The sequence below is a fragment of the Limanda limanda genome, chromosome 1, assembly GCF_963576545.1.
Source record: "Limanda limanda chromosome 1, fLimLim1.1, whole genome shotgun sequence".
NCBI classification, from domain to species: Eukaryota; Metazoa; Chordata; class Actinopteri; order Pleuronectiformes; family Pleuronectidae; genus Limanda; species Limanda limanda.
In genome coordinates, this window is record NC_083636.1 from 8,796,483 (window position 1) to 8,813,932 (window position 17,450).

Consider the following 17,450-nt stretch of genomic DNA (forward strand, 5'->3'; position numbering starts at 1 on the left):
ATGTGTGTGAGAAGCGCTGTTCGAACCAGCCAATCACAGCACGGCTTCGGCAGGGGGGGGCGGAGTCGCGGTTTTCACCTGAGTGTCATTTTACTGGATGATGAAAACCCATTCATAATAATATCAATAAACATCCAAGAAAGTGCTTAAATAAAGCTTTAAACCGTCACCGTGGGGGTGTTAATGTAACTGGTGGTTGAGATGAACTGACAAATAAAAAACTGTGATTGTTTTCAAACGTTTTCCTGTTTTCTCTCTGGAATTATTCATTCTTCTTCCATCAAGTGTATTGATGTTACTTGAGTTCAAACCACTCCCACTCTAATATACTTTTTTATTTATTAATGTATTTATAAGCCATTACATTTATGATCACAAAGTCCTGGAGGAAGTTTTCTAGAAGCAGCAATGTCATAAAGCTATGCTATGTAACTGTTAAAAGTTAAATTAGTCAATATACATGAAAGGTGAAATGTGTGGTACTATATTCAATCATATTATTGAATCATTATTGTTTTGCCTCATACTTTTATCACATCCTCAAATGTTTCCAATGCAAAAATATGACTTTGTAAATTGTTGGTATAGCTGTCAAATCAATCAATTAAACTTTATTTGTTTGGCACTTTTCATACAGGTTAGAATAGAGCTACACAAGTGACTGATCATCCAGCTAAGACAGGTTGAGACCAAAAAGATACAACAATGATCAACGACAATATAGATTTGAAAAGTAATAAAAGCAAAAAGAATAATAAAAGAATAGTCAGATGAAAACCAATTAATATATTTTAAAAAGGAAATAAATATTAACATTGTATAAGAATATAATATGTTTAATATTACAAACTGATGCAACTTAACAGAGTAAGCTTTAGAACGCAGATGAAAATAAGAAATCATGTCTAAATATCATTAATTAGTTAGACTTGTACTTGGTTTCAAGTACAAGTTTGAAGATTTCTCTCATGTCCTGAATTTTGGAACAACTAAGAGACTCATGCCAGAGGACCTGAGGCGCCACAGTGCATCATACACTGAGCATGTGAGACACGAATACACTGGGGCAGGACCATGAAGTGCTTTTAAAAACAGGCAACCAATGAGAGGCCTTTAAAACAGGTGGGATGTGTCAGGACACAGATCTGAATCAGCTGAAGATTTATGATATTTTTGCGTTACCAAAAATTAGAGCATCACAGAGCGTCAAGCAGGCTCGATATAAAAGCAAGCATCCGTGTCAATGAGAGGAAGACAAGGCTGCATTTGGGTGATGTTTTCATGTTTCATTAAAGTTGCATGAAAAAGTAGGGGGGGGGGGGGCGGCCTTGCTCCCTGGTGACCCCTGAAAACAACAAGTGACGCCCCCTGGCTGACAGAGAGATGATGATGTTGACTTCCACACTGTCTCCATATATAAACATCACCAACATCAAGCAGACAAAAGGAACCCTGGCCTGTTTCATACAGGGAGGAGGATGAGTCTCTTCAGGGGCTTATGGTTTGTTTCGTGAGGGGGAGGGAGGACAGGTTTGTGTTGAGTTTCAGCCGCACCCTTGCCATTGTGGAGTGGCTCCATGGCAGCCTCTACTACAACCTATTCTTTTTGTTATAAATACTAGAGGAAGCAGCCAGTCTTCCAGCTGCCGAGCCTGTCCCTGCCAGAGGACCCTCTTGAATTCCCTGAAACTTGATATTGTTCTGCGGTTTGACAAGTAAACACACACAACTACAGTGGATGGCAATAGACAGACACTTTTTTTTTTAGACAAATGTAAACATAAACTTTACATAGTCATTTTCCTTGTGCAATAATTTTCCTGGATGGTACATACTGTGTTAATGTGCTAATTAAACTTTTTGGCTTGTGTGCCTGAGGTTAGTGAGCTTGTAGTTTTTTCTACTGCCATAAGCTGCCAACCATAAACAGCGTGTTAGGTAAGTGGTCCTTTTTTAAACAACAGATATTGAATGAATCCTCCATCCCAAAACAAACTGATAATGCAGATAGCAAAAGCAAAAAAATGACAACTTGTGAAAAAGATTTGAGTTCTACTTTCTACATCGTGCATTCATTTCTGACTCAGTGATTCGAGAATTCAACCCCTGCAGCAAACACACATGAAAATCAGCATCCCTTTAAATGTCAATGCACTGTTACATTTTATTTCAGGGACTAACAAAGAATAGAAAATAAATAAATAAAAGTGCACGTGAACTACGACAGTTCAGACATGATTCAACCTTCAACGTCTCAGACCTTCATTATCTCATTAGGGCTTAATGGACTCAGGCAGGTCATGAGGATAAATTCTCTGAGTCCTCAGATCTTGTGGTAACACTCAGCAGCCACTGACTCTCCTCTGAGCAACTGTGTCACCGAGGATCTGAAGACGAAGCTAAATAATATTCGCAAAGCAGGTTAGGCTGTAATAGATAATCAAAGTGGTAGTGGCTAAAAGTTTCCATGCACTCTCTAAATGTCATTAAGCCACTGAGCGAAGCTGTTGAGGTCACAACAAGATCTGGATGACCTGCTGTGGGCAGATGGATTTAAATTCGCGCTCTTAATCACTACAGGTGAGTTTGGAGAAAAAAATTGAGCAGCATTTGATGAAGAGAACACTGTAAATCAATATATCCCTCTTGGTGCTTTTTAGGTGCAGAAAACCATCTATCAATATATCCATCCATCCATCCATCCACCTTACTGACCATAGCTCTTGAACAGGATCCAGGCCTTTTGCCAGGCAGATATTTGTCATATACACATGGCATGGTGGGAATAGTACAGGTGTTACTAAATGTGTTCAAATAATTCAGCCACCGTTCATTCAGTGAGTTACACCTGCTTTTCCTATGTGACATTTTTTTTTTTTTTTTTAAAAATGGGGATATAAGATTTTCAGGTCTCTTCCATATAATTTATTATTGTGCAAACTCTCTACACTCATACATGTGGCAGGTTGGTACGATGACCTGCTGAGAAATCCCTGCATTCGTCCCCTCAGAATTCAACACTGATGTGTCCTGAGCAAGATATTCGCAGTAGGAATTTATTTTGAGATGCCTTTTTATTTTGGCTTCCCCGAGATGACACGTCAATCAGACTGTGTGGAAGACTTGACTTCTTCCTCCTTGGAATCTCCACTGTTGAGGCTTTTATTTGGGTGTATGTGTTGCTCTTTCCTCAGTTTATAGAACTGTGGTGGTTAATGCTGCCGGTGCTCGAGACCCAGTTCTTCGGTTTTAACAAAACCTGAAACAAACAGTGGAATCTAGAATCTACTAATTTCCATAAAGCAGCTATGGGGACACGTTTGTAGGATTTTATTAAGAGAATAAGTCAAAATGGCCTTAATGAAGGCTGTGTTCCATTTATGGGCCAGTTTCCGGCCCTTCTGAATGGAACAGACCTTGTCAATAACTTGCATCAACAAAGCAGCACAGGATAAAAGACAGGAGGTAAAGTACAAACACAACCAGGGGCTGAAGCATGGAAACACAGTGGCAGCTGATGACATTAATAATGTTCACAGTTGTGTTTAATCTTCTGTGATATGCTCTGTCCCACTTACATTTCATATATATACAAATGCGCTCTACGCACAGCTTCTCCATATGGAGAACTAAGCACAGAAAAAGACCAAGGTTTTTTATAGACCAATCTGGGAACTTTCTTTGTAGTTTAAGAACCAGAGAAGATCACAATAACACAAAATTGGCAAAACCCATGTGCAATCTGCACCTATGAAGCCATGCTATCATATAATACAAATGAGAATGCTGTCAATTAAATAATACTGGGTATTTTATAAAGACTCAATAAAGTCCAGCTGAAGGAACTAGCTCCAATTCTTTAAACACAAGTGCCCCCTAGTGATAGGAAGGGGAAACTGAAACACTTTCTAAACTGATATTTTCAAATCTGGTTAGAACACTAATATAAAGACCTGGACTCTCACAGGACTTGAACCTGAACATTACGTAATTCTCTATATAGATGATGGAGGAGCTGGTTTTAACCCAATCTGCACTCAGGTCTGTAATGTAATATAAAAACCAATCAAATATTAGCTGTCAAATTATATATATATTATTATTTACTATTTAAATGAAACGTGCTCTGCTACAGCTGATCAAGAAATATAATAGCAAAGGAGCAGGTACAGAGCAAAATGTGGGATCTGTAGAGTTCCAGCACACAGAGTAAATTTTAGTCACCTAACCACCTGAGTTAAGAACTTTAAAATATAAACCTTCTTAGAGCAACATTGTTGTGATCAACATTGATTTGAATAACAAATGAGTTTAGAATGGTCACAATTGTCAAATGTTGTTGTTGTTTCTACATAATCCCTACTATCCACAAATACACAGCAACATTAAGTAGTTTCTTGTGTTTCCCTTTGTTCTATTTACTTAAAAGCTGGTCTTTGCATAGGGGCTGCAAATTATGTTCAGCTGGACACCCTGTACACTCTGGATCAGGCATATTTGTAATGCACAAATACAATTACAGTTCCCAGTATGACTGAAGTGGAAAACTGAGTGTGAATAATTAGTTATTTATCATTTTATGATTTGCTTCATAGACCCCAATAACAACCCTAATAGACATGTCACATGTTCAGGCTTTGCCTTTTAATACATCAGCCTTTTGGTCAATCTGACCAGCATCAGCACTTTGATCTGACCACAACATAGAATAAATACAGTGCAATGTGTTATATAACATAATACATGGGTAAAAGACCAGATTTCTACACATAACATATATAATTTAAGAGACCATACAGAGATCATTCTTATTTTTATTTATTTCATTATTTATTAATCAATATGGGAACCAGAGGCACAATAACATTGTTCAGTAATTGTGCCATGTGATTATATTCATATCACCGGTTGCTGATTCTTCAGCAACCGACCAACGATAACAAACTATACAAAAGCAGAACTGAGAGAAATAAACTGTATTTTGTTGACATGAACTTCCGTCTCTAGAGGGATCCCTCACATGCGGCTCTATACGTTGAGCAATGTATAGTGCCACACTCTCATCCTGTTGAATGGTTTTGTGGTAGTTTTTTCTCACTATAGTTGCAGATTAAGACCTATGAGGTAAATAATGATTTTAGAATATGGGCTATACTGATATTATTTGTTTGGCAGGATTAATGCTAATGCAATGAATGGTCATTCAGCTCCTTGTGTAATGTTTGTGAAGGCAAAACACAACTTTACTCTCTTAATTTACAACTTTCTGAAAGGCATCAGTCACATGTCATTATAATGTTAACATTAAATAAACACATTTAATATGCACCAAAATGTATCTGATTTGTATATGTATATTTATGTTAAATGCACAATCATTTTAGGAACACGTAGTCATAGATGCTAAAAAAAACTTTAAATACAAAAAGTGCATATGCATTACATAACTTTTGTCTCTATTAGGATCACTAACTCCCTCCTCTAATCTCCCAGCATGCATCTTAATCCAACTGTGACTGAATCCGGTTGAGTCTCTCTCAACTGATCCTCCAAGTACAATATGTTCCCAGCAGACGGAGGTGGATCCATCCCATCATTTTACATGTTAGGCCCAATCGCCAGAAGATGGAGCCATTTTCCACCAAATGGCCCCAGCCCCCCCCCCCCCTCCTCCTCCTCAGTGCTCAAGAGGCACCGACCTCAGGCGTGGAGGCTGCAGGGAGGTGTAAGGACGTTACATGCAGTTTGCCTCCCACTGGGATCTTTTGTCTGGGTGCTTGGAGGCAGCTTGGGCTCACTGGCCCCATTTGCGCCATATGCTACGAGAGGCCTTGCTGTCACATCAGATGAGGACCTCTGTGTGATGGCATAACTGACCGTGCAGCCTCTAAGTGCACATTTACAGTCAATGCACACCATTCATGGTTTTTTAGATGCACTTTAAAATGGTGGCTGTGAAGAGGTTAAGAAAGGAAGAGCTCAACCTGCTTTTTAAAACTGATTTTGTGTTTGTATGTGCACTGTTACAGCATCAACTCATAGTATAATACAAAGGTTGTCATGTTAATATGACATACACGCTCTGTATATAATAAATACATAATGAATGCATTTCAAACTCAAGTGGATTCTTGGGGACTCTGGTGCAGATTATGATAATCCGCTAAAGGTCACATAATGCATCTCGTCTTTCACAGTTTCAGCTACATTACACGAAAGTCGATTTCATACTGTTTATGAAAGCATAGTTCTATTGTATACTTCATGAATCGGTAAGATTGCTGTGAGTTGAGGCCCAAGGGAACAGCTTGAAATCGTATCTTGGAAATAAGATTTTTATTATTGTAACTCCATTTGCATATCTTTGAAATAGGATTCACGTTCCTGTCATTGACACAATATCAGTTAAATTTACAGGTTTATGTTTTGCTGCAGACCACATCATTCATCCATCATGTGGAAATTGCTGTTGCTCCAATCAGAAGCCCTAAGAATGTGTCAATTAATCCCAACAAATATAAATTTACTCTCTAGAATATGTAAATGTGTGTGTAGGAAGACAATAAAAAGCACTTATTGTACCTATAGACCCTTTGACTTCAAATCTGTCATTGAACAGCTAAAAAATAACAGAGATTCTAGATCTGCACATAGATTATGTTGCATCACAACGTAAGCAACAGATTTAGTTATTTTCTAGCAAAGCATATCCCATATCATACAACCAGAAATACATTGTATTCAATCTATAGGATGACTGAGGCCCTGCTGTCTCCTATCAGATTGATTATATGTATGAATGGCTCATTTGTCCGCAGTGATTCAGCCACAGCCACGATGGTTATAACGAAGCTTTATCTTTATAATGACACATCCAGTTAATGAAGAGCTTATTATCATATTTAATGTCTTATCAGCATCTTTGGCCCACAGGATACAGAAAGGCTCCACCATCAGCACATCAGTTATTTAATCCAACATAGAGACCATCAGCCAAGATACTAACTTCTTCCATTAACTAGTTATTAGTTGCAATATTGTTTAAATGCTGTTATGTAATGCAAATAATGGAAACAAAGCAGCTAGCTAGAGATGCTAATCGAAGATGGATAATGTGGCTAACTAGCCTGTTAGCTTCAGCGTACGTTTTTCGCAGCAACTGAAATATGTTTCCCTGTCGTGCTGTTTTAAACCGTTTGTCGGTTCATTCTTCTGAACGTTGACAAGTGAAACATCGCATTTGCTTCGGAAGCTTCTGTGTGAGCTGCCGGGATCCAGAGGTAACCCAGTTAGCATCGTTAGCATCTCTAGCAGTGTTAATACGAGACAAAAAGCCAACAGCTAACGACAGCCTCGGGTAAAGCTAGCGTCCGGAGCTCGCACACCCGGGGGTAAAGAACTCAAAATACGGGTTAGCGTGGCTAAACTGTAGGTTAAAGTCCCCGTTGGCGCTGAGACGTCTCTCGGTAAGTGGATTAACACAAAGTGCTCGGAGCCCGGTTAGCTTTGTTGCTAAGCTAACAGAGCTAGCTAGCGCGCCGCCGACTCGTTAGCCCAGAATTCGGTCGAAGGGTGCGGAGCCCGAACAGGCGTGAGGTGAACTCCGGTGTGCCGCAGCTTGTTTGCGGACGACCGGCTCACTTTAGGGGGGAAACACACGCAGGGACGAGCACTTCTCCGCTGTCTAGAGTCAAATCCTCAAAATGGGGTCTGCTAACGTACGTCTCCGCCATTTTGTGACAGGTTTTTCATTGTGCAAAGGGGTACGTGTAATGGTTGAATGTAACCCCATCAAGAAGACATCCGCCTGGCAGTTGGAGGGAGAAGGGATCTGGAGTCAGTTTCAACCTTCCCGGGAGATTAGAGCCGCTGTGAGGTGGTCAGCAGGGGACAGGGGCGGCCAGACAGCCAGTGGAAAGGTTCCCACAGACAAATCACTATAAAATATAATAATCTGCAGTGATCAACCGTGGGGAAAAAAATCCAACACTCTGACATCTATCGATACAAATATATTATTTGAAGGAAAGTTACACCCGTGTGAGATTATGAATTTTGAATTGACATGTTTATTTATTGATATTCCACTAAAATCAACAACATTGCAGCCCCCATCGGTCTAATAAGACAAATCAAGTGTGTTATTAGAGTTTCACAAGGCTCGTAACACTAATATTCATACTCTAATATAATATTGATCAGTTTGACATGACACACAAAGATGGGAAATTATTTAAACAAGTCAGAACAAACACATTTTAGGCAAAATATGGAAATTACAATACATAAGGCCATCAGTGAAAGCAGTATATATCTCAGAAATGTGAATTAATGTACTTAATGTGGCTGTAAACACTTTGGTGGATTGGGCTGCTGACAGTAGATTTTATCTAAAATATTAAAGTGATGAGGCATACGGCCTTCAGTTCAAGACAATTATTTCAGAACTGTGTATTAATGTAGAAATTTAGATGTAGCTGCAAACACGTAAACATTAGTCTGCTCAGAATAAATTTGGTATGAAATGTTACAAGTAATATGACTGTCAACATAAGACATTTTTTATTTAGAAATGTGAATGAATGTCCTAGTTTTCCAAAGTAACTGTAAACATGTTGGCCTCAAGTAAACAGTAATAACTCGTATTGACAGATGTACTTATCTTGTATGATTGTGAATTTAAAATGTATATATATATTACATTTCAGAAGACTGTATTGCTTAAGTGGCTGCTACTGAGATTTTTTTCATTTATCATGAACTTGTAACAAAGTGACTATAGTTTTTATTTCCTAATGGAGCTAGTGGTCAATATCAGTGAACCTATTTCCAATGAAGCTATAAAAATCCTCAGAGTTCATGTCAGCCTGAAAAATAATGTTATGTTCCCACTAAATAGACTTTACATGGACTTTCTTGGGGTGGGGGGGTTAACAAGAAGGCTATGTTAATTAGTGCTATCCCCTCCCCCCACGGGACACTGAGCAAGTACCTCCTGACCCGTTTTTCCAAACAGAGTGGCGAGTTGTCAGACGGTCCCTAAAAAAGAAAACAGTCTCTATTGTTCCAACACCCGCTGCGCTCTGGACGGCTGCGGTCCCGACGGTGTCCACAGAGGGCGCTGCAAGCATGGCAGGCCGGGGCTGCGCGGCCTCCACATCTTTTTGTCTGAGAACTGGATCCTCCGCCGCGCCACAGTGTGCGCGATAGCCTCGGAGCCGCGTCCACTGTCAAACCAGTCCGAACGAAAACCACCGCGACCGAAAGAATCGATTCCACACCGTGCGTCATGGCGTTCCTCATCCGCCGGTAAATCGCTCGTTTGTGCGACTGCTCGCTGGAACTTCGTCCGGGCTTGGATCGGGGTCTCTCTCTGTGTGCAGCGGTCTCCACTAGCGAGCTGCCGCTCTTCTTGCTATCAGCTATTTCTTTAACTTTTCAAACACTCAGCTTCGCGAATGACTGAGCGCCGGCGGAGCATGGGATCCCTGGCGTCTTAGGAAGCGACCGAAGTGGGATTTGACCGTTTCTGCATGCAACAACAATGGCAAACTCGACGGGGAAAAATCTACTCGATCAGCGGAGGAAAGGACAGGCTTTCCTGGACGAGCTGCGGCAATTCCACCAGAGCAGAGGGTGAGATCGGGGGTTTGCCTCTTTCTTCCCCCAGAAATCTAACTTCAAATCCCGATCGCCCGCCAACGCTGCTATTTCAACATATGTGATCGTATTTCTTGTGTTTTCCACGCAGATCGCCGTTCAAGAAGATTCCTATCGTGGGAGGCAAAGAGCTGGACCTGAATGCTCTCTATGTCAGAGTCGTCGCGTTGGGTGGATTCGCGAAGGTGAGTGGGAACTCAAAGTGGGTTTTTTGCTCTCCACGCTCCGCCGTCCCGTGGACTCCCCGGCGGAGGGCTCCGCGACTCCCGCGCGGGGCGACCCGGGGCAAGGGGAGCCCTCTCCGGGGAGGAACACGTTAGTGGCTCGGCGTTGGCCTTGTGCTAGTTGTGTGTCTCCGTGCAATGTGGTGGTGGCTTGTGTTGTTGTGCGGTTTGAATCGAGAGTCCCCGACCAGAGTGCAGCCGGAGCGACTCGAAATCAGCGGGCACGTTTAACATCGATTACCGGCCACGGAGCCTCGGGAAACGCCGCCCGGCTCACGGCGCGCCGCCCCGGGCTCTCATCGGCAGTTTGCAAGCTGGAGGGGGGGGGGGAGCTTGGCTTTTTTCTTTCTCGCCATAGCCATCTTTCTTCGGCTTCATGGCTGATCTCGACATGTAGGCCTCACAGGCCCGCGTAGTGAACACAGGACACGGCAACCTAAACCCACACTCTCCGACCGAGCGCTCCCCCCGAGCTCAGGCTCTTCTCCCACGGACTCACTTTGTTAACAGTTGAGCCTCGTTAGCATTTAACGGCCAAATGAAAAAGTGAAGTTAGCTCGTTAGCTTTGGAGCTAACTAGCCCCAACTGTACCGATAGTATCTTAAAGGCGGTTGTACTCCACCGAGGTGTCCAATGTAAATATGTTCGCTTATTAAACACGCCAGCGGCCAATTAAAGGCGTTTTAGCTAATCGGCGTGGCTCTGCAATTTCGCCACATTTTGCATTTTTAAATGTTTCAAGCAGTTTGGGAAAGTTATCGATTGGCGATTGTGATATTGCCTCGTAGAGGGGGGGGGGCAGCCTGTAGCAGAACAGATGGTTGTAGGGTAACCGCTCTTTTTCTGGTGTTGCCGGTGTTTTCTCTATTTTCTCCCACTCCCCCTGTAACACACTCATTTCCTCCTTCCAGGTCTCTGACAAAAACCAATGGATCGAACTCGGAGAAGACTTTAACTTTCCCAGGAGTTGCTCCAACGCTGCATTCGCTTTAAAACAGTACTACCTTCGGTAAGTAGCGCGGCCACGCAGCTCCTCTCAGGTACCATGTGGGAAGTGTTTACAAATGTGAAGATGCAGCAGCACCCAGCCTCTCGCTCGCTCCTGCTACCAAGCTGCTCTAGTACAATATTGTGGCAGGAAATGCAGGGTCGTTATTGTGTTTATTTGCCACAGATTGGCAGCTATTAACTCACTTATCCCTGCCACGTTAAAAGAGCACTGCGATCTGTCTGTTTTTTAACAGAACCCATGTGGACAAATGGCTCCTGTTTTGTTTTTTTTCCAAATCTGCAACATAGTTTTGCAGAACACAGCCAAGGAGTGTCTTTGGTCAGTAATGGCTCTAAACCATAAACTACGGCTGTTTGTTCCTCTCTAAGTGTTGCAGCCACAGGGCATTTGGGTTTCATATAGCTCTAAGGACTGAGATCTGGGTGCTGTAACGTGTTTTTGGTTGTGCAGCCTCCAAATGTAAATGCAGTCAGCTGCCAGTGATGGGAGCCTGGTGCACACGCTGCTCTCCTCAACAGCTGGCATTTGTGGTTTCGCCGTTGCTGCTCTCCCCACACTCCCCCTTTCTTCCCGCCACCTCGTGCAACGATTGCACCCATCAGCAGCACCTGCCTGCAGGGGATCACACCTCTGTAGCAGCGAAATGCTCGTAGCCCTCTCATTGGATCGTTGAGGGCCAACTGCAGGTCACTGGTTGATAACACAAGCAGATCCTAATTATCTGTGCATTTATACCAAGCGTGCCCTTCATGGAAGGCAGGCGGTCGCAAGCTGCGAGCGTAGAAGGCAATTTGATTACTAACCGTACACAGCCCACGAGACCTGTAGCTCCTCCAAAGTTCATATTTAACCATCAGTGCTGACGGCAGTGGAGAAACACCTCAGGCACATGTCTGCTTGCAGAGCAGTTCTAATGAACTTATTGGGTTTGAGTTGTCTGAGAAAAACACTGTTATCCTCTGATATATTTCGTGTGAATGACTGCATACTTTAGAAAGCATTTTTGTAGACATCTGCCAGGATGGAGGGTTTTGCATGAAGCACCTCTGGAACAAAGGTGTTGGGTTACTAGGAACTGATTTATAAGCGAAATTATCCTCACAGGCTCCGTGAAACATGAACATTCAGAGGTGTGTTTCTGTCTTTGTTTAACCTGCTTAGTTTTTGAGTGGGCATAATGTACTTGTCGCAGAAAGTCAACCGACTGATTTTCTAAAAGATTTTTTCTTCGTAGGACACAATTAGGCCAACTAATGTTTCCATTATCCTGTGTAAGACAGCAGTTTATTAATACCAGCAGGCTGATACCTCGTTGTGCAGATGACAAAATGAGGCAGACAATCAAGTAGAGCCATTAACATCATGTCTGCTGGAGATGTTTTCTTTTTTAAGTATTCACTTGTGTTTCACAGACCAGCTACCTTTTTAAAAGGCTGACATGCTGGATATCGCACTTGTCTCGCGGCAGCCTTTGGAGCGGCTGTGAAAAGTTTATCTAAGGCAGCTCGGTGCAGTGGATGTCAGCGGTCTTGCCTCGAACAAGGCAGATAATAAGAGGCTATTCTCGCCTCCTCCATGCTGCTGCTTTTTTCTTCTTCTTGCTGACATGAGTGTGTGCGATAGAGAAATTAATTGTGTGCGTTTGTTTCCTCTCCTTGTGTCCAGTTTTGCCGTGCAAAATTGGACAAGCTGTGTAATCGCCGTGGGAGGCATTTGTTTGACCAGGTTTGCCCTCATCCAGCAAGTTCAGGGGTCACAGCCAGTTACACAGTACTGTAGATATGCACTCAGTCTGGAGTTAGTTGGTATTCACTGTCTCTCTCAAGGACACTTAAGCTGGATGGAAGTTTGCTGATATCAGGTTTTAATCCTGACCATCTCTAACCACTGGCTGCTTGGCATTTAAAGCTCTTTACACTTTAACGACTTTATCATGAATGTGCTGACAGCTACAATGATCTTTAGCTGTCTGTTGTAGGTAATAAGGAAATATCTTGCGGAAAATGTGGCCTTAAACAAGCCCAACTTCAAGTTGTCATTATTCCCGATGCTTTTTTCTCACTCGAGTTAACAAAATGAGTTGGCAGGTAGGAATGAAGGGCATTCAGCTGCTGCAGGGATCCCACTTGTGACTCTTGTGTCACTGGATGGTCTGTTGACCAGGTTTCCCCTGTCTGAATGAATAGGATGTGGCTCTCTCCGGTCAGCACTTCCCACTCAGAGCAGTGTAATGAGCAGAGCTGGAGTTCAGTGCCAGATCCTGCTGCCGTCTATTTGATATCTGAATGTCACTCTGTAATAAGTGAGTAATGTCGACCACATAGGTTTTTTTTCTTTCAAGCGAGTTTTCAACTTGTTGAAGCACTGCTTTGACAACACTCCTGCCAGTGGCGCTGACTTCATGTCAGCTTTTGGGGCGGAAAGGATTCACACTCTGGATCAAAGCAACAGATTCAAATCCCACTTACACATGAGAAATTAAGCTGTGTTTACAGTTGACTTCATGAGGTTGAAGAAAATTATTGATCAGTGGGACATAAGTTAGATGTTGTCCAAAAGACACAAAAGGACAAGTGTTATGATAAAGCAGGGCTTCCTCAGACCATGTAAACTCTGATATTAAGAGCATTTTCAGGAGTTTTGGAAAATACCAAACAGTGATCATATTGCAAGTATTACAGTAGAGAAACTAACATCTTTAATGGCCTACACATGGTGTGTATCTGAAGCTGAACTTTTTGCCCCAGATCTATTCCTGTGACTGCGGAGAACCTTTTGCACAGTTTCCATAATTTGACATACATTTATGCTCCACATCTGTGCACTCTGCAGTGTGTTTCACTGGGTTGAGTTAGCGTTACTAAAGGCTGCTTCCAATTTTCCTCTGCCTACACCGATTTGGATGCTTCTCGGTCAATAATAATTCCCATCTCTTTGGTTTTCATCATCCATTTCACATGAATTGGAGGTGGTTTGCATTAAGTTCTCAAGCCTCGTGGGGCAACAGAGTTCTGATTTTCCTTTTTATTCCAGTGAAAACAGTCCAGTTCATCTTGGCACTCGCTTGCTGTAATTTGAGAATTAATGAAAGTTGTTTTGAAATAAGGCCTCTGGTGTAGCTACAGCCTGACTTGACTTTGACTTCTTTTTCCAGACTACAGTGTTTTATACACAGAAGCCAAGTCAGGTGACAGATACCCTGGCTCAACCTTTGTTTGCCCTCTGCTCTGCATCCCCATTGGGAGAAAATCAGGCCCAGGAGGCACTGTCATCTAGGAACGCCCACTAAATGCTTTGGTGTGAGCTGAAATGCTCAAGTCATCGATTGTTTTTCTTCTCCATGAGGTTTTTACACATGGTTGGAATTGTGTAATGAAAAAAATTAGAAGTTCTTCTGCATTGTTAAACAGTTTGAATGGGGGGGGCTGTTGTTCGGAGATAACCATGTCATGTTTCCAGTTTGTGAGAAATACTATTTGAGGACAATAGTGTTCAAAACTTGAATTGATGAGCAGTGGTGGAATCTATTGAAGATATTAAAAGGTATGTAAGATTTCTTGCTATATTATGAGCAAGTTACCCTTATATCTCCGCTAGCAAGGACAGTGTTTACTGTCCACAGTGATTAAATATAAAGAAACCAGCTTTTCACAATTTCTCTTTCTGCTGAATCAACCACTGCCCAGTAATCTTTATTTTTTAGAGTTTAACCTTCTACTTCCTACAGCTTAACGATTATATCACACTTCCACTACCGTTTGCCGTGTGAAGCAGGTGCAACTACGCACCGGCCTTGTGACCCCACTGCTGGGGTCAAAATTCTCACGGCCCCAGCAATTAGACTCTTTGTGTTGTTGTGTGACTTTGGCCATGTCGTATGTTTCTCGCCAAGCCTGAAGGGATCAGGACCCTATCACCTAACAACTGGGTTATAGTCTGCATTTCTTATATATAAGATATTTCATTGAAACTTAAATTGAGTCAATTAAGTCTTGTTAAAAATTGATGTTTAGAATATTTCTGCCCTAGAAATCTTATCAAACAATGCCTTATGAGTTTCTGAACCAATGATTGGAGAAGCTCTTGAGTTAACTACTGAGGCTGTCGAATAAATATAAATGCCTCCGACAGGGAACCCATCAAGAGCATGTGTTGCAAAGGCATGTCTCTTATTCAGAATTGTATAAAGACCAAGACAATGTTTGGAACACCTGCAAAAAAAATGACAGGTATTGAGAAGTACTTGAAAGCCACTCCCTCTGAATATATCTGCTCATCTATTCGTGTGTCGAGGTCAGGAATTAAGATAATGTGGTAAAAGCTGAATGTAATGTCAAAACATCAGGTTTGGTCTCTTTGATTAAAAGATGACTTGTAATTTCGCAATTTCTACAAAAAGCAAGAATTTGTTTTTGCACAAACATTGCACTTAGCTTTTCTGCTGGGAGAGTGTTAATTTTCACACCTTGTTATGCCATTATGCCAGTTACCATCATGCCTTTTGGTCCTGTTCTACTTCCTGTGAGAGCCGGTAGATTCTCCTGCTCCTCTGGAACATCTGGATGAAGTGGCCTTTGATCTGGTTTGCATTAGCTGAGTTATTATTCCCCCGCCTCGTCCTGGCTGCTGCTTGGACTTAGAGATGCTCAGTTATGGAGAAAGAAAAGGCCGTGTGGACTAGTGTCTGTTCCTGCTTTTCGATGCAGCATAATAAGAGACTTTGAGGTCCCATATTAAAGAGTGCTTTCCATCTTTCTTCTTTTTAAGCAGGTCTAGATGCTGAAAGAAAATTGCAAACAGCTTGTGTTCATAAACTGTCTCTAAATGAGCCGTCAACACTTCATTGAGGTCGTGGTGTCATAATTAGGCTTGCAAGCTTCAAGACAAATAGTTATAATATTGACCAGTATTATGAGCTTCTGTACTCTGAATTCTCGCAGCATTTTAGTCAAAATTTGATCTGACTTCAGCCCTGACTGCTTAACATTTCCCTCATTTGTGGCCTTCCCTATTAGCATTTGATGGTGAGACCTGGCCTTGTGTCACTACGACAACAGAGAATTTTGCATGGGTTCAGGGACCAACAGTAAAAGCTAACCTGCTAGAGTACCAGAGGCTATCAACACTTCTTCTCTGTTTGTTGGTCGTGGGGGGAGCTGGAGTTAATCCCAGCTGACATTGCGTTAGAGCCGGGGTTCCTGCTGGACAGATCGCCAACATACAGAGACAAACATTTCACACTTGCATTCACATCTATGGTCAATTTAGTTTACAATCAACCTAACCTCATTCTGCATTGGACTTTGGGAGGAAACCACAAATATTTTCTATCTACTGAATGGATATCAGTATTTATGGGAGGAAAAAAAATGGTATCATTATAAGATTCCTGTAGCAAACACCTGAATGCTCTTGACACTTTGTGTTTTTAGCCAGTCTGTAATTTGACCTCCCGTCCAGCATTGTTGGTCACCAAGCCTAATCTCCTTCGTTCAGTCTCCTTGCTAACAAGCAGATGGACACATCTGCCTTGTATGCTAGAATCTAGCTGTACCACTTTGTCAGATATATTTAAAATGTTTGCTCTGGGTGTTGCATAGCCCCCAGCTTTGCAGGGAAAGTGTTCTGGCTTTACTTGCCATGTACCTTTTATTCATATCACGTACATACATATGTTTCTAGCACTGTGGAGATAGGAGAAACCTGTGGGTATATTTGATATGCAATGTATACACTTTATGCAGGAAATCACCCGTGGGTTTATTGTGTTATCACCAGCAATGAACCATGTATGATAGGTGTAATTTTCTCCACACATTCCCTAATATAATTTATTATTTTGAAAAATTTAAATAAATCTAAATTCACAATTTAATGCTAAATGTAGTCAGATGAAAACACTATCATATTGAACATTTTAAAATTGTATGTCTCATGGAAGCGAAAGCTTCAGTCATTATGAGATAACCTGAGCCAGATAACTGGTGCAGTAACCCACTTTAATGTTAGTCATACTAAGCAGTGAGAAACACGATAAGCAGACGGCTGAAAGAGTGAGACTGAGAGAATGTCAGGGGAGACTAGGTTAACGCTGGTGGTCGACCAAGTCTGGAGGTGAGACTTTAACTGTCTGTTTTAATATCTGCCAACAGTTGCATGCTAGCTGTAAGTGTCATGGGCTAGAATGTTTACTGTGGCTTGGCAGGTGACAGTGTCAGCCACTCCTCGACTCTGTCTCCTCGTAGACTCGTCTGTCTCACTCCGTCCTGTGAAATCACGGATGTAATCACTGTTATCCAGCTTCCAACACGTTTGATATTATTGAGGCCACCCTGCTATAGAGAGGATCTGTAAACCCCTCACATTAACAGATAATCTGGGCTGAACATCAACACCGACCAAGGTCCCAGACCAGATTTCTCTTCCTACTGTCCGGAGGGGCGGAATCGGGAATAGATCGGCCCAAAATCTCGTGTAGTGAGCCTGGCGCAAGGGAAATGGCGAAATCCACAAAATAAATAGCAGCTGCAGGTGGATGGGATCAGCATCTCAT

At 42.1% G+C, this 17,450-nt stretch overlaps 1 protein-coding gene across 1 annotated transcript in view; it reads left to right on the plus strand.

Annotated features, from left to right (window-relative positions):
• Nucleotides 1-9,178: 9,178 nt before the first annotated feature.
• Nucleotides 9,179-17,450, plus strand: part of arid2 (AT-rich interactive domain 2) — a 34,464-nt gene continuing 26,192 nt past the window's right edge. The window contains exons 1-3 of the mRNA XM_061072282.1: nucleotides 9,179-9,636; nucleotides 9,752-9,845; nucleotides 10,797-10,894. Coding sequence (XP_060928265.1) covers nucleotides 9,545-9,636; nucleotides 9,752-9,845; nucleotides 10,797-10,894 — 284 coding nt within the window. The 5' untranslated portion in view covers nucleotides 9,179-9,544. The remainder of the gene's footprint in view (nucleotides 9,637-9,751; nucleotides 9,846-10,796; nucleotides 10,895-17,450) is intronic.